A 20,753-nucleotide genomic window follows, 5' to 3' on the forward strand; every position below is an offset into this window, starting at 1 on the left:
TTCTTACAAATCTGAGGTTTAACCTATTATACCCTTTTTGCTCACGTACATGCAATTTTTCAAGTTGAAGCAACCTTAATCACACCAAAAAAAAAAATTCCATCAATTTAATAGGTTGGCCTTCTGTCAGGAGAAAATAAACATTTTCTGAATTTTTTTAAAACAAGTAGGCCTAAAATTCACTAACCTGTGAGATTATAATATTTCAGGTAAATCTTCTGATAGTTATAGAAGTTGTTAGGTGATATATTAATTGTAGTCTCTATCCATAAGATTACTTGTACACTGTGTCTTACTATTTCAATTTAAATATGCACCTCTTGCTGTTTCAGATTTTGGTAATAGACTGTTAAACAAGCCAACACTTCCTCTTACTATAGTTTCTCAAATTATTTCCACTGTTTGAAGTGAGCATTAAATGCAATTATTTTAGATATTGGTGATTGTTGCCCTCCTTCTCCTCCTTCACTTAACAGAATCATTAGAATATTTTTGTGTGTTCAGTTTTTAATTTGGTTTTCTTAGCCATCTCCTTGCATGCCTACTGGGGGAATACTGATATACCTGCTGCCCTGTGATAACCTGACTTTGTTACACCATGACTAAAGACAACTTAGCATATTTTATATAAAACTGTTTGGTTTATATAAAAAATATATGTATGTTGCTCAGAAGAGGTTGACTGTCCAACAGAATCTAACTGAAACCTATTCTTCTCCTGGTTATATCTCTTTTGTGAACCAGATTTTTTTCTTCTTGACAGGCTGGAAGCAGCCTTTGAATAACTTATACATACTATAATGCTACTGCATAGTATAATAAATGTATATGGTGCCCTATGGGTATCACAGTTGGATTGTTAAGCATATGCCAAGGACATTTCTGCTCACATGTCAGTTTGGAGACAAATCCTGCTGCAACAAAGTAAAGCTAGCCTTAAGGCACCATATAAATGATTACTGATTTATCAAGTGACAGTAACTAATGACAGGGAATAAACTTTCTCTTCTTTTAAGTCATCCCCTCAAGTAAAAGTATCATCAGCGACCTGTCTAGCAAAGCAGCACTTAGTTTTCGCACAGCAATCGATGTGGCTGGTGTCCATACTGCAGCAGCTGGTCTGCAGTGGTAATTCCCAGTGATCCCTGCACACCATAATTCCCAGTGATCTCTGTGAGAGTCAGGAATTCTCAGCACATGCTCGGGATCAACCGCTCAGAGATAAACAGAGGACTTCTGCAGGGAGTGTTTCTCCTTATAGAGTGTGAAAAGGAATTTCATGTATGACTCCATTACAGCTACCTGGAAAGGAAAATTAAGTTCAATGGCAGTGAAGCAGTTGAACCATGCTAGAAGTTTACAGACTTTAAAGAAAAAGTTAATTTTTATTTTCTTTTACCCACAGGTCTACCCACGGATAGCGCCGGCATTTTGGCACTACCTGCGGGTAGAAGTGAGTAGCGGGTATTTGAATACTCCCACATCTTTACTTTCCAGCTTACTAGTATTTACTGACCTCCTAGTTTGTCCATTGTGCAAAAATAATTAGCTACCATTCTAGCTGCCATTTTCTGTGAATGTAGTCTTGTACTAATTCCATATTGTTTTGACTACAGTGTAATTACTAACCCAAATCACAAAGATGTGATGTGTTTCTATGCAAGATTAAAGACAAAAAATTGAAATCTAAGTCAAGGCCATATCATACATTATGACTGTAGCTCAAAATCAAAGTGCAGAAATCCATACCTGCACCTCCTTTTATAAACACATTTTACATTCATGAGAAGAATGTGGAGCTTCAGTTCTGCTATATCATTTTTGCAAAGTTTGTACAACTCAACTTGATATCATTTCTCCCCTCTTTTGTCCCTCAGGAGCATGAGCAGCTCAGCTATTCCTCCACAAGGTCCAAGGCTCCAAGTGTTATCATCACAGGTCTCAAGCCAGCCACCAAGTATATATTTCATATCAGAGTCAGGACGGCAGCAGGATACAGCGGCTATAGCCAGAAGTTTGAATTTGAAACTGGAGATGAAAGTAAGTTTCACTGAAGGAAATAAAATCAAATACAATAGAAGTAGCATCTAAGTCTAAAACAGTGAGACACTGGGAGTTTGAACGGCTGAATCCGTACCATTTGCTTATCAGAAAATGACCACTGCTGTATGATAAAAAACCAAGTCTCAGCCTCACACTTCTGGATTTATAACAACAAATAGAAATTTTAGCCCAACGCTGCAGCTGAAGGAATGCTTTCTTCTGCATAATTTCCTTATGGGTCCCTTCCAACTTGAGATACTCTACGATTCTGTGATCCTTTCTTTCCTTAAAGAAGGCCTTCCTTTGACATCTAGAAATACCCTTACTCAGGCTTCATGCAAGCTCCCAGAACACGGTGATGGAGTCTTTTCTCTGTAGTTTTTACTGCTCCCAGACTCTACAAATTAAAAAAAAAAGTAAACTTTTATGTACATTTCCATCAACCAATAAGCTAACTAAATTTCCCAGTAAGAAGCAAAAAGCCTACATATTCCTGCAGACTATGCAAAAAGGCTTGATGCTATGTGTGATGTTCATGCTCTGAACAATTTTATATTTAAGTCATGTATTGCCCTTCATTTTCAAAGACACTGCAAACAAGGTATTTACAAGCATTTGAGATACAATTAGTATAGTAGATACAACACTAAAACACTCATTAATGAAATTACTTTAATTAACCAATTATGTATACCGTGTTTTTCATTAGTGTTTTAGAATTCAAGTTGCTTGAGCTAAAGTACAGACTCAAAACTATTTAAGTGTTTTTCAAGAGCACCCATGGGCTTGTGTTCCATTTTCGTTGCATCTTAACTTCTATTTCAAAAATGTTTTAGGGATAGATTTCCAAGTGTTTAATGCCTAATTGGACTTTTAAAAATTTTCTGGGTACTTAAGACAATTGGTTTGAATAGGAGTTGAGCACTTGGATGCTTTCAAAAACTCCAGTAGATCCTCTCTGCATCTTCTGATGCAATAAATATGAGGTTTTAGGCACCCAGGGACATAACTCTTGTCAAAAGTAAATGTTATTTAAGCCTCTATGAGCCTACGTCATGTTTGTGAAAATGTGACTTACCCATCTACATCAGGAAGACTGTGGTTCCAGTGACATTTCTCTCATTGGCACCGCTGATAAAAACATCTCCTGGGAGTGAGATTTCACCCACTGCTTCCCAGCCCCATGTCTCCTTCTCAGTTGCACTAATGCAACCTGTTGGGCTGCATGGTGAGCTAGAGCTCACAACACTCTCAAACATTTATTTCCTCTAAGCACTCAGTGTGAATCTCGATAGTGAAACATAAATATACACATTATATATTTGCCCTTTTCTGATATTTATTGCCTAAGCTTGTGCCTGACTAAAAATATTTGGTTTGTTATAAATATAAATAATTGTGTGATTGAAAGGAAATGTAGACAGAAGAGTTTTTGTTTATGATCAATTGAGATGCAGATCGAGAGAAATCCTGGCACTGTTTGAAATGGTACCTGGAGCTAGATAAAGACTTCACTTTAATTAAAAGGGTAGTTCAAAGTCCTGTGGTCTTATTCAAATATTTATACAGTACTGCTTTAGATTTCAAAGGGGAAAAAAAGCGAGGTGAGTGCCCACTGGTAAATACTACTTATTTCAAATTGACGCAGTACTCAGTGATGAGTCAAATGATGCCTTGTTACTCTCCAAATATCTTACTTTCTCACAGCAGTATTTTTAAAATTGGTCTATTCTAAACTTCAAGGCAATATCAGATTATTATGATCATTCATTTGTACCCCTTTCATGACACAGGCCAAATGTCTGTAACTCTGTAACTTTTCCAGACAGCTGATGGCAATAGATTGAAAAGTAACATCTACCGTATACAAGTAGTCTGGATTTAAAGTCTTCCAGTAATGGGGAGCTCACCATATTTATAGGTAGATAGTACCAGTGCTTAAGCCTCATAATTAACAATTCGCACCTTATTTCTAGCCTGAATTTTTTATTTAGTTTATATCTTGTGACCCTTTCCTGCCAAATCAAAAAGCCTATCAGAAATCTCTTCATCATCTAAATGCGTGTATGCCATTTTTAAGAATTCTCTTATCTTTCCCATAAGTGATATAAATGCTCCCTCTCACTCTAAAATAAGCCAGTTTTTCCAAACACTGAATCATTTTGTACCTCTCCAAAATTTTAATATCCTTTTTGAAGTATGACATCAGAGCTGAACCTGATACTGAATCAAACTGGAAAACTAAATCTCTTTGTGATGCCATAAACAGACCTAACACCTCTAACCTCCTTATAATTAAGTTTTCTTTTACTTAGAGGTCTAAGCCCTTGCTGCCTGAACTAGAGCATTGTTTTACACGGCTGAATAACTAGAACATAGCAACATTTTTGTCAGTATCGTTGTATTCCAAGATACTGACCTACATGTAGATGGAGGGATTCAGGAGGGTTGTGTTGAGGCATGGACTGTATAGCTATATCAGTACATGTAAACGTTAATTAGCCATTGCTGGTGTGCATCTGTCTTACAAACCAGTTCAAGTCAAGCTGTGTAGGAATCTATCATCTTCATCATTTACTAGTCTGGCAGTACGCAGCTCAGCTGAAAAGTTTCTGATTTTCATAATATGTATTCTTCTCAATTATTCTGAAACATACCAAATAATGTCAGTCCAAGGCAGACTATCGCAGGACCCTCCATCCCTACCCATTAGAAACAAGTTACTTGGTGAAAATGCCACATTTTTCCACAATTACTTTTTGTGGTCTTTTCGTTAGCCAGATTTTAATTAATTTAATGTGAGCTATACTGATTTTATATAAAGTTAATGTTTTCATGAGAAGGCTGGGAAGAATAGAGTCTTTTAAAAGTCTGTGTTGGCAACAGAAAATTTAGCAACCAACAATCTCTTAAAAATCACAAAAAATATTTCAAGTCGTGTTTGATAAGAATCCTTCTCAATTGTCATTAGCTTGCAACATCCTTCAGTTCTCTACCAATTATATATGTTATAGTCTTAGCACCTGGAGAAGAATTCCAGGACCAGTTGCAGATGAGCATCCAAGGTTATTCCATTTACCCTGCCCGAATATTGACATAATTTGTTAATAAATAAAGGTAAGGTGAGCAATCCAAAATTAGGATTTTTCTTAAAGCGATAGGCAAGTTGTAAAAAAGTAGTGGTTCATCTATTGTGAGACGTGTATATCAGTGTCCTCAAACATACTGTCCTTGGCAGGACAGTGCTGTCATGCCTTCTCCGGTTTACTGGTTGAAACACTATCTGTGCTACTTCAGTTGTACAGGATAAAAATAGGTACATTATTACTAGGGACACTGAGACATTTTCGTATAATTATTAACGGTGGAGCATGAGGCAGAAAGAAAACCAACTCTGTAGCAGTAATGAAAAAACAGCTAGCTTTTTGGGAAACAGCCTCACTTAGTGACCAGCAGACTGAGGCAGCCATTGCTTGGGGAGCGTGTTCTTCTTGAACTCTTCTCCCTGCTACAGAGACCAAGAAATGGAACATCTAAAAGAATAAAATTTGTACTTTTTTTTGTGAAAGGAAATGGAGTTACCTGGAAAAGTCAGAAAAATTATTTTCAAGGAAGCAGGGTGGATGAATGGATGTTGTCAGGCTTTTCTTCCACTGTTAAAGCTAAGAGGCTACAGCTGGAAAATGTAATACTTTTGCAAAGCATAGTAGCTACTGCTTTTGACTGTGTTCCTTATTGCCATTTTATTCAGACTCTCTGTTTCAGCACCTGACAGGCAAAACACTTCTAGCAAAGCTGACAGGGCGTCATACACTCCAGCACACACACATGTACCACCGCTGTGTCTATAAATTGAAGCATAACCTCACTTGTACTTCCTGCTTTTATGTATAGAATCATCGAATCATAGAATAGTTTAGGTTGGAAGGGACCTTTAAAGGTCATCTAATCCAACTCCCCTGCAATGACCAAGGACATCTGCAACTAGACCAGGTTGCTCAGAGGCCCCTCCAACCTGACCTTGAATGTTTCTAGGGATGGGGCATCTACCACCTCTCTGGGCAGCCTGTTCCTGTGTTTCACCACCCTCATTGTAAAAAATTTCCTCTTTATGTGTAGTCTAAATCTACCCTCTTTTAGTTTAAAACCATTGCCCGTTGTATAGATACCTCCTGATTGTATCAGGAGTACCTGGTCTCTGAGTCACCACAAAAAACTCTGGTCCTTCTTGAATAGAATAAAATGTATTCTGAGAATAAAAAATCATTTGTCCCAGGGCAAACATGCTTTAATCTCTAACTGTTTTCTCTCTCCCTCTTTATTTTTTTCTCTCTGTCTTCTAACTAGTTGTTTATGGAAGACTTTGTTTGTTTGTTGTTTTGTTTGTTTTTTTAAAATTAACAATTCAAAGCATTCCTTTTTTCTGGAGGAATGTTTTTTACTATGTCACCTCAGAGGCCCTTGTGCCTAGAGGAATTTGTAAAATGTCGAACAATTTACAGCTGTTAGGCGGTGCACTGCTTTCATGATGTAGCTTTCTTGTGCAGAGCTTGTTCTGAAACTGAGGGTATTTCCCATGCCAGCCTTCCCATCATTAGGAAAAAAGAATCTGAAAAGGAACTAGTTGACTTGTTCCAGAAGGGACCTAAGGGGCAAACTAGCATGTGTGCAGTGTGGACTAGTGCTGGGGCTGAACAGAGTGATAAATGTAGGAACATGATAATTTTTAATCCAAAAGCAATGTAGATTTTTGTGTGCCATAAATAAATGATATCACAAATAAAAAAAATAAAATTTCAGAAATACTAATAGAAAATCTGATTAGGTATTTTATAAATTTGAGGACTGTGAAAAATCAATTGGCCTGCAACCCTGATCTTGATGAAACAGTAACTTAAATTTCTTTACCATAGGCGCAGATGGTGACTTTTTTGTATGCCAGATCTGCCGAATTCTCACATTCTTCCTCCTCTTCCTACATCCACAAAGTCTGTCCTTAACTTTTCAGCCTCAAATCATGCTATTTTGGATTTGCCATCAGATGTGATTTAGACCCTGAACTCCATTCCAGAACTCCAAAGCTCAAGAGATGTGTCCTGAATCATTGGTTCTGATAGAAGTCCAGTATTGTTTCAAGCACATGCTCTGAGTCATGCCATGACAGAGAAGCTGTCCCTAGGATTTTAGAAGTAAATTGAATTGCCAATGCCAGATAGACATTTTTTTTGTTAGAATGTTTGCTGCTTTAACAATAGTAAATTCAATTTCTGGTTGAGACGAACAAAGGAGATGGCACATATCTCGTATTTAGAAACTGTCTTGCTAGATCTCTCCCCATGTCTGCCTAGTCCTACTGTTCACTCACAGTAGTCAGCACTGGATACCTCAGAATGTCTCAATTTAATCTTGAAATATTTCCTTGCTGTGTTTTATATTTTCAGCCATTTTTTCTTCACATTTGACTTTGGCCTATCTCATTTCTCTACTAAATGTGCCTAGAGACTTTACTTTTCCTCTGCATTTCCTAAACAAGAACAACATCCTTGCTTGGATCTCAAACTGCTTGCGCAGGCTTTCCATTCATCCACTGGTCGGTCAGGAAGCTACTGTTAGGGGCAACACTTGGAAGAAGGCTTTTCAAGTTAATACATACCAAAAAGTTTTACATTTTTATGCTAGTGATGGCATTATTTTTCCCTTTTAAAAGTCCTTTTTAAGTTTGCCATTCCATTGCCTCCTCCCTTTCCCACATTTCCTCTTAGATTGGAGCTCATCAGCTCACTGGATTACAGGAAGTGCGGCACTTCTGAAAATGTAAAGGTTACCCTAATTAGACTTTATATTTTTCTTTCCTATTGTTCTTAAGCACTGTTGTTTAAAATACCTTGTAAATCCATCTGACAGCCAGTTCGTGTCTATTAGAGCTCCAGTTCTCACCGTCCACACTTATCTATCTTACAGCTACTCAGTATTATCTGTCTAGCTGTCTTTCTGTCAACTTTTTTATCTTTCAGTCTGCTGGAAGGTCCACTGCCTGATAGATGTCAAATTGAAATAACTAAAGGATGTAGCTAAGAGACAGAAGTGAGCTGTCATTAGGGCTTCCAGCCTTTTATACCAAATACACAACCTTTTAAAAGATTTTGGAGAAACTGGGTGAAAGAAAAGAAAGGAGAACAGAGCTGGAAGATTCTCTCTGTCTTTCATCCTCTTGCACTGTGACTAAAACATCTGCACCATTTCTTCCAGTCCATCTGGTGAGGAAGTGCAGAAGCCTCGGGATATTTCCCTTCAGCCCAGAGAGCAGGGAAAGTGCTGCTCCTCCTCCCCGCGTTTGGGTGAAGAACCCAGGGAGGAGCTGAGACAGGGCATAGATGTAAAGAGTAGGTGATGGGGACAGAACTGACACCAGGCTGGATGCAGGAGGGATTTCTGGGCACGGTGTTAAGCAAGGAAGCTGGAGCAATGCAGTTAGGCACTTTAAATGTTGTTTCAGGCATATAACCCAAGTTAAGCATGAAGAATAACTGGAGTGAAGAGTTTATCTGGGTAATATGCTTCTGGGTACATCTATGATATATAGCGCAGTTTTAAAATGAAATCACCACTTTGACTAATCACATTAGTTGGAGCTGCGAAGTGTTTGAAGAGTTTTAACACCCAAACATTATAGTATACTATCTAATCATCTGCAGGGTTAAGTAATAAATCTTCGTTTTCCTTGTCCTATCCTACTCCTTTTTTAAAGTATGTTTTTGTCAAAATGAACTTATTGAGCAGAGAGAATGAAACATACTACCAGACAAAACAGCCAGCCCAGTTAGATAGATACTAGGCCCCGTTATGAGTCTTAGCACTGCTAGTGGTTTACATATTTCTGTTGCGCCAGCACTTCCTCACCCCTTTGCCTGTCAGCTTTAACTATCAAATGGAGTATGGCCCCAGACATGATACAGCCACATTCATCCCTGATCGTAGAGCTACTAATCATCCCCGCACTGGACAGATTTGGATGGTGCACAGTTGGCAGATACGAGACCGTGCACAGGATGGTGTAGAGACAATAAAATACTGAATTTAGCTATATGAGTGCTTGCCGTGTTGTCTAACAAATGAGATTCTGGAAAAAATGCTATGTAGTTCTATGATTAAATGCAGCACTCTAATATGTACACACAAAGAGACGAAATAAGGTTCGGGAACTTGCTTGGCTTTGCAACCTATCATAATGTTTTTTTAAACTGAGCTTTTCTGTCTTGCATAATCAAGAACAGTCCTGAGGAGAAACACAGGGTTGTATACTAATATGCACAGCTGATGGAGAGGAAAAATGAAGGCAGAAAAAGCAGGAAATGACAAAAACGATTCAAGGACATGCACAACAGAAACAATACACGTTAAAACTCTTGATATTTACAACTTGAACTTTAACTTAAGAGAAAGCTGGAAAAATGAGAAAACAGAGAGACTGAGACACATGCTGAATTTAGTTTAGAATGGCAAAATGCTGTAAAAAAATTAATTATCGAGTGTCCCTGATTATTATCTTCTCACTGCCTAGATAGTGTTTTAGGGAACCTTTTACTTGCCTGTAAGGAGTTTGTGTATGCGCATACGTATGTGCTTATATATGTGTTGTTCACTGCACTGTGCCTTTATTGATTTCTAGAAGGATCACTTCAAGCAAAAATAAGTATTTCCATCATTTTGCCTTACCTGCCTCTGTCAGTTTTTAACAAATCCACATTTTTCAATTATACTTGTCTGTCATTTGACATTTTTATCTGACAAGTAAATTAAGGCCATCAAGAAGTTGCAGGTTTGAAAGCCCCTTATAGTGATTTGGCTACTTGAGAAGAAAATCCTAATATATTGGACTCTGGTAACTCTGCCAACACAGTAAGATACAAACAAGAGAAACAGAATGATCACTTCTTTAGTACATACAGTCTCAGCTAAAAATCATATTGCTTAGAGGTGGAAAGAACTAAGTCAATCTGGAATTTCTCCCCTTCATGAATTTGACTCTAGTACCTGCTAGAAAATATATGTTATTAAACCCATAGATTGCATTCTGTTTTAGCTAAAACACCAAGAAATAGCAGCTCCATTCAGCAGAAATGATCACACATTAATTTCTTCATCTCGATAGCTGCAGAGTGCTTCTTTGGACCACGGAATCAGTCCATACATTTGCACCTTTAATTCTCACAGAAAAAGGCCTTGGGTTGTCTCCTTGGCAATGAAAGTATGTTGAAGAAAACCACAGCTAATGTATCTGAGCCCATGACTTGCTTTTTTTCCTGCTGAATTCGCTGTTTTGCACACCTCTTTTTCCTATTAAAAAAAAAAAAAGGCTGCAGTTTTTCCGCTCACTTCCATTGCAGAGACGGGCAAGATAGACTCATCTAAAACCTCATCCTCCATTTACAACTTCAAACTATGCCTGGCTGGAATGACCTTTGCGACATTTAGCACAACCCCTGCTAGTCTGAAAATAGTATTCAGCGTTTAATTTGGAGAGACTGTTACTATTTGCATTGTTACTTGTATGGCATGATGGTTGTTATGTTGTATTTTTCCAACTAAATCTGACCCTGAGGAACATAACACAATGCAGAGCTAGAATCCGCTCCCATAATATCACTAGATACCATTTTGGAGATTTGCTATTCAGTGAGTATTTGCTACATCATTTATTGGAAGATGTATATATTTAACTTGTCTGTGGAGAGCTTATGACCACAGATACTGAATGCCTTGTAATTTACTGCCAGTGCATATCTCCATTAAATTATATGGACAGAAATCTAATGGCAGAAATGTAACAAGTTGTTTTTGCTGAAAATTTGACATAAACTACTATTGTTTTTATTTGCTTTACTACTATTACAAAGCCAGTTTACACTGCTAATTTCTGAAGCACTCACAAACATTATTTTGGAGCCAAATGTTTTTCTTGGAAACAGCATTTTATGAGGCTTTGGGCAGCAATGTGTGCATTGTATTGGGCTACATCAACTGCAAAATGAGAGGATATAGCCTCCTGAGCTTTCTCTTTGCCGCAGCCTAGGTGATTTCCCTAAGCTTTAATCATATGGTGTCTAAAAAAAAGATGAAGATTTTGCTTATGGAACAGTTCACAAGTTTAAAAAATCAAAGTTGCTTTCCTGATAAATCTAAAATGTATTTTCTTTTCTACATTTACTATTATTGGCAGAGGTCATTGAATAGAAATATTTATTCACCTTTCAGAACAATTTTATGTTTTTCACGGAAACAGAAAGCAAGAATTAGGTAAACGTCATGTTGTGAAAATGTTCAAGTGTAACTGAGTTTAATTAATAAAAATGTGGAGTCACAAGACAGGAGATAGAGAAAAAACTGAGCCTAATTCTTTATCTGCTCATGTAGTACTTGAACAGTGAGGACCTACGGAACTTTAAGTAGGTACTTTGTCAATGTAAAGATTTAATGTTATACAGAATAAATTCATAAAAAGAGCAAGTGTCTAGAGACTGGATAATTTCAGGTGATCTTTTTAAACTCCTAAATGTCCTACAAAAAGCAGAGAGAAAAACATGAGGCATAAGAATATCAATGTGGGTTTTTTTCAACTCCAGTGTTGCCAATCACCGGAGCAAGTTATAGGTAAAACTGTATACATTTTGTGACAATAAAAAAACCACCAGACATACAGAAGAGTGTGGGAGGCTACATATCAAGTGTGCTTTTTCTGCTTTGCTCCCTCCTGAATTCAGTTTAATATCTCTTACATACATAGCACTGCTGCTAAGTTCACTGGGACAGTTGGATGGAGAGAAGTGCTGAATGAGATGCAGGATTAAGTTAAATAAAGCTAAAGAAAAAAAAAGTTCTAGTTTTGTGTCCAAAATCCTGTCATATTCAAACTTAAGTAAATTGCAAGTGTTCTGATAATGCCAGCTCCTCAATCTAAAAACCTGTAAACATCTTCTCCCCTTCATCATAGTTGGGACACGGATTAAGGTTTTTCACTTCACAGGTGTATTCACATCTGATGTCCTTACTAAGCACTGAAGAAACTATTACAGAGTAATTGCAACATTTGACCAGTGAAGTGTTACCACCCATTAGGCAAGAACCCTGGGTGATGGAGCTTTAACCTCTTTTCTTTGTGCTTTTCTTTCAGCTTCTGATATGGCTGCGGAGCAGGGACAGATTCTTGTAATTGCCACTGCTGCTGTTGGTGGATTCACTCTCCTGGTCATCCTCACTTTGTTCTTCCTGATCACCGGGAGGTAATTAACACTACAGTGTGCTTATTTACTCAGGGTCAGAGTCATCCAAAACTAAGAATTTAAGAATAATAGTTGAGTCATTCACCACATTTTCAGTGCTAAAATAAGGGCTAGACATAGAAGGCTGAATGTCCTCCTTGTTCACCGCTGCTCATACTCACAGTTCTATTGTTAGAGTTGTTTTTTGTAAAAACCCAGTTTGGGGAGCTAAGCAATTATGTGAAATCAGGAGATAACTTGGCTGTTTTTAAAATGAGGTTTGGGGCCTCTTGTCTGCAGGGTGAGAATTTATATGATGTACCTTCACCATCAACGCTCTGACGTTAGAAGACAAAAAATCAAAAATCCACAGTGTTTTACAAAATCTATAACTGTCAATTGCAAAGCTTTGGAGGGTGTAACCTTAGGATTTTTGATGTCTTGGGGTTGGCAATGTAGCTTGCTAAAGGCACTTGAGTGGACAATTTTTTATTACTTTTACTATAGTAAATTTGTAGAGAAAATCATACTTAATTATTTATATTTTATATGCAGATTTCTGAATTTATTAAGATAAAATATAGGAATTGTGTAATGAAATTAAACTAAGGAAAACTTTACTCCAAAACACTAGAGTGATGCTACTGCCTGTGATATCACTGGTGAACAGAAAATAGTTTCCTTCAGGTCCTGTTTTATTGCTTTTTGGCTTTTTTTTTTTTTTAATTGGATTGAAGATATCCCAATTAAATTTACATCACAGCAGTACTGTTGCACTGTCAGGGAAATTCACCAGTCTGGACAATGATTATTTTTTATAACTACCCTGATTCTTATACTTACAATTGTTTTACTACAGTGTGATTGTCCACCTTCCTTCAGTTGATGTGTTGATCAGGATCAAGTAATAACATAATGCAAATTGGATGAGAAAGCATTTTGATTTGAGTGGCCAGATGCTATGCTCAATTACACACTGAAGGTTTTAAGGGAATTCACAAATTCTAATTGGACTTGCTAAAAAACACACAAAGAGGTCAACATCAGTCCTTGCTGGAGCTCAGGTTCCCACAGGCATAGCTGCTTCCATGGTGCCTTGTTTCCTTTTTCACTGGGCCTCCAGCTGTTTCCTGAGTGATTTCAGGACTTCACCTGCTTACACCAGGAAGCAAAGCAGAATTTGAAAGGATAAAGACATTATGTCCCTGTCTCCTCTGTGAGATATCAGTGGCACCGGAGTGCTATCATGGATCAAGAAGGCCTAAAACCAGACTGATATTCTGTAGAGGAATGGGCCTCCAAGCAGAGGAGTCAGGCTTATAGCTTCTGCAGTAAGCTCTGCAGGGAAGGTTGTGGGGACTCCAGCCCCTCTCTACCCTTTTCCCATCTCCCTCCTTCAGACGCATAAAACAGCCGGTGGAAGAACCTCCATGTGAGGAGGATTCTCTGTGGAGTTTCCTTCTTACCTGGCTTAGGGACAGAAGCCAGAATCCAGAAGTTGGGATGGGATTCTGCACACTTCCTGTCCTGGTTGAGAGCCTGTGTTTACACTTAGATAAAAGATATTACACTGACTCCTCTGAATGTGGTAATGGTCATCACAGATGGGGCTGATACCAATGGATGGTGCTGCACTTTCAGATTTGTAATTAAGTTTCTGTTTTGTTTGTATAGCATTACCTCTAATTTGAAAATAAAGCAAAGTCCTATCAGTGTAGGCTGGAGGTTTTATTTGCAGTACCCCAGCAACCAAATATGGCACTACAGTAGCTACCATTATGTGAATTAATGCTCTGTCTGCTAAATAATAAAACCAGTGAAGTATAACATTCTGTTGAAGTTAATGGGAGCAGTTAATATTGGAACATATTGTGACCTTAGATAACCTTAGAAGCTAAGTAAATATTCCTATAATTACTACAAACACTGAAAAACAGCAGGGTCTTTCTTCTTCAGAAGAGAGAGGAATTATCCAGAGAAAGACAAACTTTTGGAGAAAATGATTGTATGGAATCCTTATGTGGAATCCTGAAACATAACTCAAACGCTTCCTTTAGAAAAAGCTCACTAAACTCAGGAATGAAAAATAATATGGAAATGGGTTTCTTTCTGTGTTTATTCCTCCTGTTTGCTAATGTTAAGGATATCAGAGATTCTCTTAGCTTTCTAACATCTTACTCAATGGGACCGTTTCAATTATGTAAGATATGAATTCATTTTGAAGTGCTGCTTAAATGCAGTGATAAGAGTGTATTCCACAGAAGACAGAGCACGAAAAATTTGAATAAATACTCAATTTACTCTAGGACTGGAGGTAAATTTCTGCTTGAAAAATGGGATTGGTACCCTACAGATGTGCTCTGCTTCACTGTTTAGAATTAGCAATTTGATGAGCTGTCGAGTCGCAGGGCTGCTGATGAGTCTATTCATAGTGGAGAGGCTGGGTTAAATGAGCACCTGCCTCTGCACTTCGCTGAGTGATTATCCACCAAGAGCGAGCAGGAAGTACGGCTGGCAATTGCAGATAGAAAAATGAAAGCGACAGAGGCTTCGAGGCGCAGGATATGCAGGGAGACGGGGCTGCGCTAAATTCCAGGAAATGTTAAAGCTCAGTGTGATTTAGTCTTATCATTACAGAAATTATTCCTCTCCTATTGTTCTGTAGCCAACACCAGCAGGGAATGGAGAGCTGGAAGACCCCTCTGCTGTTAATTCTCACTGGCTTCTGTAGTCAAACTTTGGGGCCACATGCATACTTAGGAGGACTGGACAGGGTTAAAGCCTTGTGTCTTTAACTATTCCCTTGGGCAGACACTTTAAGTGTAAGAGCTTGTGTTCAGTATTCTTGGCAGTTGGCACCCTACAGACCAGTTGTTCAGGTCCTAAAAATGGCACTGGCGTGCTTAGTGGTCCCAGCAACTGGAGTACAATCTAAAGATTTCCACAGAAGCTGAGAATCCACTGGTTGCTGTTTCCCTCCATACGGGTACGTAACCATGACAGCTTCAGAAGTTTCTGCCCTTCAGGTGTTCATCATCACCTCTGTAGCAACGAATGAGTTTGTGAGTGTTCCTACGCTATTTCAGTATTTTAAATGAACCGTTGAAATGGGGTGGGTATGTTCACATATTTCTCATATCTCTTTTGCTACTATTTTACTAGATGTGCTATCTACAATTATAGTTTTATTTTATTTTATAAGGCTGGTAATGAACACACAGAGGCCAGTCATTTTTTTCAAGCTGGTCTTGGAACTGAATGTCTATACACCAAAGCACACGTCCACACACACTGCTGTTCTCCACTGGGGTCAGTGCCCCAACAGCCCCAACAGCCCTTAGTCCTTTAGCCTAGCCCTTACACCAAGATTTCCCTCTAAATCATGCTTCTTAGGCTGTTCGGTGAATGAGAAAGAGCTTTAAGACCAAGAGAAAGTATTTTGTTTTTCCTTGACTGAAACGGTTGTGCCTTCATGTAATCCTCTAAATCAGCATTAACAGTCCTGCAGGTAAGCAGCATTCAGGCTGGGGGAGATTTTGTTACAGGGCACCTGAAAGCTTGCCATGTGGCAGTTTTCTCCCACGTACCCTTGCATTGTCAGGTAAGGTTGCTAGCTATTCATGAACATCCAGAGAGTTTTGTGTTGTTTGCCAAGGATTTGTAATTTTATAGCAATCATGCAGGCATATGCTAACTCACCACATTCACATAGTAGGCTACATATTGCTTATCCTATATCATAGCTGCTATCTTAGAAGAAATAATAAGTCAGTGCCTGACTCAGACTGCACAGAGCTACTCAGGAAAAAAAAAGAAGTGGTCCTGATGTGAAAAAATATTTTCTTTTTTAATGAAAAGTGTAATCATAGAAACTATTATCTTATGAAGAAAATGTGAGCTTTTTTGACCTGCTGGATTTGAGTTAATAGGGTAAGGTTTAATTAGCACAAACCAGTGTATGCAAACAAGAATGCAGGGAAGTAATAATTTATTAAAGTATCAGAATTCTTTGGAGGAGTCAAACTTGGAAATAAAGTATTGCAGCAAACTTGTACTTAAGTAATCATTTTCATACTAACATTTCAACCTTGATTTAATTTTATTTGTATCTAATCTGTTTGTAGTTCTTCATGCATATTTCTGTCTTTAGATTCCTAAATAAATCTATGTTTCAAATGCAAAGATTTTGGCTTTCATAAAAGTACAGAAAAAATTTAATGTACATTTATTTTATGCGTGACAAGTATTTTAATTAAAACCTCACTTGTTTTTCTTAAAAGATGCCAGTGGTACATAAAGGCCAAAATGAAATCTGAAGAGAAAAGAAGGGCTCATTTGCAAAATGGAGATTGTAAGTAGTTCAACACTGTGTTATATAATATCTATATCATGTTTTAAATCAAGAATGTTCATTGTTTTCTGTACAGCTTTTACCCGTGATGTTTTAATCTGGCCATTTGAATAGTTCCTTATTTTCTGCACCATCAAGGTTGTTCTTTGTATTTGTATGTCCTCTTGAACAATTTCACTGGATTCACTCTAGTTAATAAGGTTTTTTGGTATTCTATTAATAATATTTATCAGCTTTTCAGGTATATTTCTTTGAATTCTCAACTGGTCTGGACCATATTGAATTTCTGCCTCAAAATTCCACTCTTGGTGACTATGTGCCTTATTTGTATCCAGTTCTCTTAGGCTTTAGGGGTCTACACTTCCAGTCACCCAAGAAATAGAAAGTGGAATCAGTTGCCTTCCCTCACGTTCCTGCTCACTGCGAGATAAAATCCCAGCAATCTCTCACGGGCAGAATATTAGTTTATTTATTTTAGTTTAGCTACTTGCTTTAAATTACTAGCCTCACTGTTTTAGGTTAGAGTAGCTTTTAAAAGTTTTTATTTCTTCAAAGGGTATTAAATTATATTATTTTTTAGTCATTTTTTATAACGTCCCTGGAAATATTATGATCAAGACAGAAGCTAAGTCACCATAAGTAAAATCTTTTTTTCAGGTGACACCACTATATCCAGCGAAGTGGCTCTTTCTGTCAAGGAAAAGGGCACATTTCCTCATAAAGGATACTTCCTAGGAAGATTTGTTTGTCATTTGTTTACAAACATGTTCGGAAGGGAAAGAAGACAAAAACCTTCCTGCTGGAGAATTTGATATATGCCTCTGAGACGGTGACTGAATTTGAGAAAAGCCTCACTCAGTGTCTTTCAGGCCAGGGTAAACGATGACTGTATTTCATGTTGACACAAAGCTTCATCTCAGAGGCTTCTCATTCATTTGCGGTTATCTCAGCATCAGACTTGAGGGGACAAGTCTCTACTCATGTATGTGCTCCACAGAACCAAGGATAAAGAGGAATTACTGTGATTTACCCAAGCAGCTAAGACTGTATTGCCAACAATACTCTCTGCTTTACACTGAGCACTCAGTGCCTCCATAAGAAGTACCTCCTTCATGACAGCAGCAATCTTTATCTGACTGCTGACCCTATAGAATTGGTATCCAGCATCTCGACTTCAAACAATATGTGGGGCTGCGCAGTCTCTGCTGGGATCAGTATAGGGATGACCGCTTCTAGACAAGCTGAAGCTGTTTAAAAAAAAGCTCTGCTGCAAAACCTGCACTGGTTAGCATCGCCTGCTCCTCTTCCCAGATTTGTCATGTCTAGTCTACGCTTTACATCCTGTGCTTCTGCTCTGTGCAGAAGAAAACCATCTCCTGTTCATCCTTCCTCTCTCCCTTGGGAGCTCGGTGAGAGCCAGAGGAAGATTTCCGGAAATAAACTCTTTGAAGGGAGTTAGAAAAGGGTCCGTGATCGTGCTAATAATATGACATCCCATGATATCTGGCCTTCTCCACATTTCTGTGTGGTGCGTGCACTCTGTCAGCAGTGGTCCAAATGGCTGTTGCACACTACTTACATGAATGCAGCTGGACTTCGTTATCCTGAACATGCATTTAGGCTCATCAGATAATGAGCTGCTTTGGAGTCAGCTACTAAGTGATAAGAGGAAGAAGGCTGAGAAGTACTTAATACTTTTAGAAGAGATTCTCTGGACCCAGCTGCAGTACCCTCCCGATAAGTTGATGTTTTATCTACATCAACTTCTGTTAATGAATTGAAAGTTTTCCAGAACTTAATCACCACCTGGCAGCAGCCTAAAAAAATTCCCATCCAGATAGTCCAAGAGAAACAGCGTAAGTTCTTGGACATGACACACTTAAGAACACGAGATATATCAGCCATGCCAGAAAATGATGGCTTATTGGAGCCTGCCAAAGCAATCTGGCACCAACCCACTATTGCCGTGGCCATCTCTAAGGAAGCAGACAGAAATTATCAAAACCTTGTAAATGGATTTGGATATTTTTGTTCTCGTCTTGCACCTGGCTCTCTGGTTGTTCAAGCTGATCAGAAGAGAACAAAGCAACACAGTCCTCCAGGACCCATTCTCAGAGAAAAGGATCTTAAAGATTGGACCTGTTTGGCAAAAGGAATGTTCAGCCATCCACCCGTAAATGAAAGGAGTTAATTAGAAAGCACTGTTTTCAAAGTAAAGGACAGATTGCCTAAATTGCCCAAGGAGCAGCAAAGGGGAATATAAACTGCTTTGGCAGTCTTCAGGATCTGCTTTTCCCCATATCTTTATCCACATACCTCACTTGGTGTCTCTGTAGACACCCTTTCAAGTGACCGGCGCAGAGCTCATATTTTCTCTCATGACTTGCTGCATTTTCCAGGTTTACCAGCTGTACTTGAAGCATTCCTTAAGGAAGTGAGTGAAGTGCAGAGACTCCAAGGAGCCTCTTCAGACTAAAATACTACATAGCATTTGGAAAGGAAATGCTTACAATAATAATAATAATAAAAAAAAGAATGTATTTTATCTTACCCAAAATAGCATTTTCCTTAAAACTTAGCTAGGGCTGTTATTTTTCTCTAAGGAAAAGTTTCCAAAAACTTTATCATCCTCTTAATTTTCCTGCTTGAAATGGTATACCTCAGGGGATACTTGTGTTCATCTGAGACAGAAACAAAACAGCATAAGAGTTTGACACTGTCTTCTCAGTTGAATACCAAAGACTGAGTTTTCTGAAGGCCTTTGACTTTTTGTTCCTGGGGGACAGGATAAACTCTGGGATCTGTGTAGCTAGCAAACATGACAGTAACTAGAGGTATAAATAACATTCAGAGAACCTAATACTGGTATTTCCTATGTTCTTTACACTAATCAGTTATCATTGCAAGCTGAAAGGATGTTTGATGTAACTGCACTGCAGCAATTCTGAAGAAGTATCCATGCTTTCAGTCACCCAGAACATCTCAGGACATTTGACCAGGGTCCAGCAGGACCTAGCTCACAGTTTGAATACTTTTGCTAGTGTTGGGTTGGCAGAGGCTTACCCTCTGTCTATGGAGTTGTAACACCCAGCTTTTTAATGTCTCAGAAGCCTCATTTAAAAAAGCCACTTGAAGGATAAGAGGAAATGCTTAAGTCTGTGCCCAGTCAAACTTTGAAGGCCCTGGTGCTGCTGGCAAATGAGGACAACGCGTGCATTCTACAGTTGGTTCCTGTGAAGTCGGTAGCCAGCATTAGTAATTTTGGGTCATTTTCTTCTTCCATTGGGTTCTGGAACTTTAAATGTGGGAGATTTAATATATTATTTCCAATTTTATATATTCTATTCTACTCTATTCTATTCTATTCTAGTTATTATTATTTATATTATATTATTTAATACATTATTTCCAATCCTTTCAATTGTCTAGTCAACAACAACAACAAGAAAAAGTGAAAACCACATTGTTACAGTGCATTAATGTCAAAGAATGCTTGATTCCTAGTATTCTCTCTTTTTTGCAGTACGTTTCCCAGGAGTCAAAACATATATTGATCCAGACACTTATGAAGACCCATCTCTTGCTGTCCATGAATTTGCAAAGGAGATAGATCCTTCAAGGATTCGTATTGAGAGAGTTATTGGGGCAGGTAAAAGTACACCCACTTTAAAAAATGTCTAGACTTGGATAGGCTGCTTTACTCAAGTCACTATGATAATGCAAGTGGTCAAGTATAGCACGAGATGTGGGTATATTTCTCTGATAGCACCCGTTCATTCTCACCATTCCAAATATGGTTATATTCAAATAAGGCGTTCTTGAGAGGCAGATTCTCCAAAATGATAGGTGTATCCTAAACCTTTTTTTAAGTCTTTATCAATTTTGGGGGTAGTTGGGTAGGGTTTTTTTTTTGGTTGGTGGGTTTGGGGTTGGTTTTTTTGCTTTGTTCCAAATGTACTCAAAACACTGTGTCACTCAGCATTTGCCATAGTTAGTGTCACATATTCTCTGTCACTGAGGGGGAGAGTAGATCAGAATCTCTTTCTGAGGGGAGATAAGATCAGAATATAGAAGAATGAGCAAAAAATTTTCTCAAATAG

The 20,753-nt window shown here is 38.2% G+C and overlaps 1 protein-coding gene across 2 annotated transcripts in view; it reads left to right on the forward strand.

Moving 5' to 3' along the window:
• The window catches only part of EPHA6 (EPH receptor A6), a gene marked incomplete at both ends in the record, with an annotated part of 507,217 nt that overhangs the window by 386,003 nt on the left and 100,461 nt on the right, over nucleotides 1-20,753 (forward strand). Inside the window, 6 exons of one of the 2 annotated variants that reach the window (XM_082483352.1) lie at nucleotides 1,406-1,453; nucleotides 1,878-2,040; nucleotides 7,751-7,838; nucleotides 12,204-12,323; nucleotides 16,583-16,653; nucleotides 20,177-20,302. In XM_082483352.1, coding sequence (XP_082339478.1) covers nucleotides 1,406-1,453; nucleotides 1,878-2,040; nucleotides 7,751-7,838; nucleotides 12,204-12,323; nucleotides 16,583-16,653; nucleotides 20,177-20,302 — 616 coding nt within the window. The remainder of the gene's footprint in view (nucleotides 1-1,405; nucleotides 1,454-1,877; nucleotides 2,041-7,750; nucleotides 7,839-12,203; nucleotides 12,324-16,582; nucleotides 16,654-20,176; nucleotides 20,303-20,753) is intronic. The other variant, XM_082483353.1, reaches the window with a different exon arrangement.

The sequence above is a fragment of the Vanellus vanellus genome, assembly GCF_965231255.1.
Source record: "Vanellus vanellus genome assembly, chromosome: 1".
Classification (NCBI taxonomy): domain Eukaryota; kingdom Metazoa; phylum Chordata; class Aves; order Charadriiformes; family Charadriidae; genus Vanellus; species Vanellus vanellus.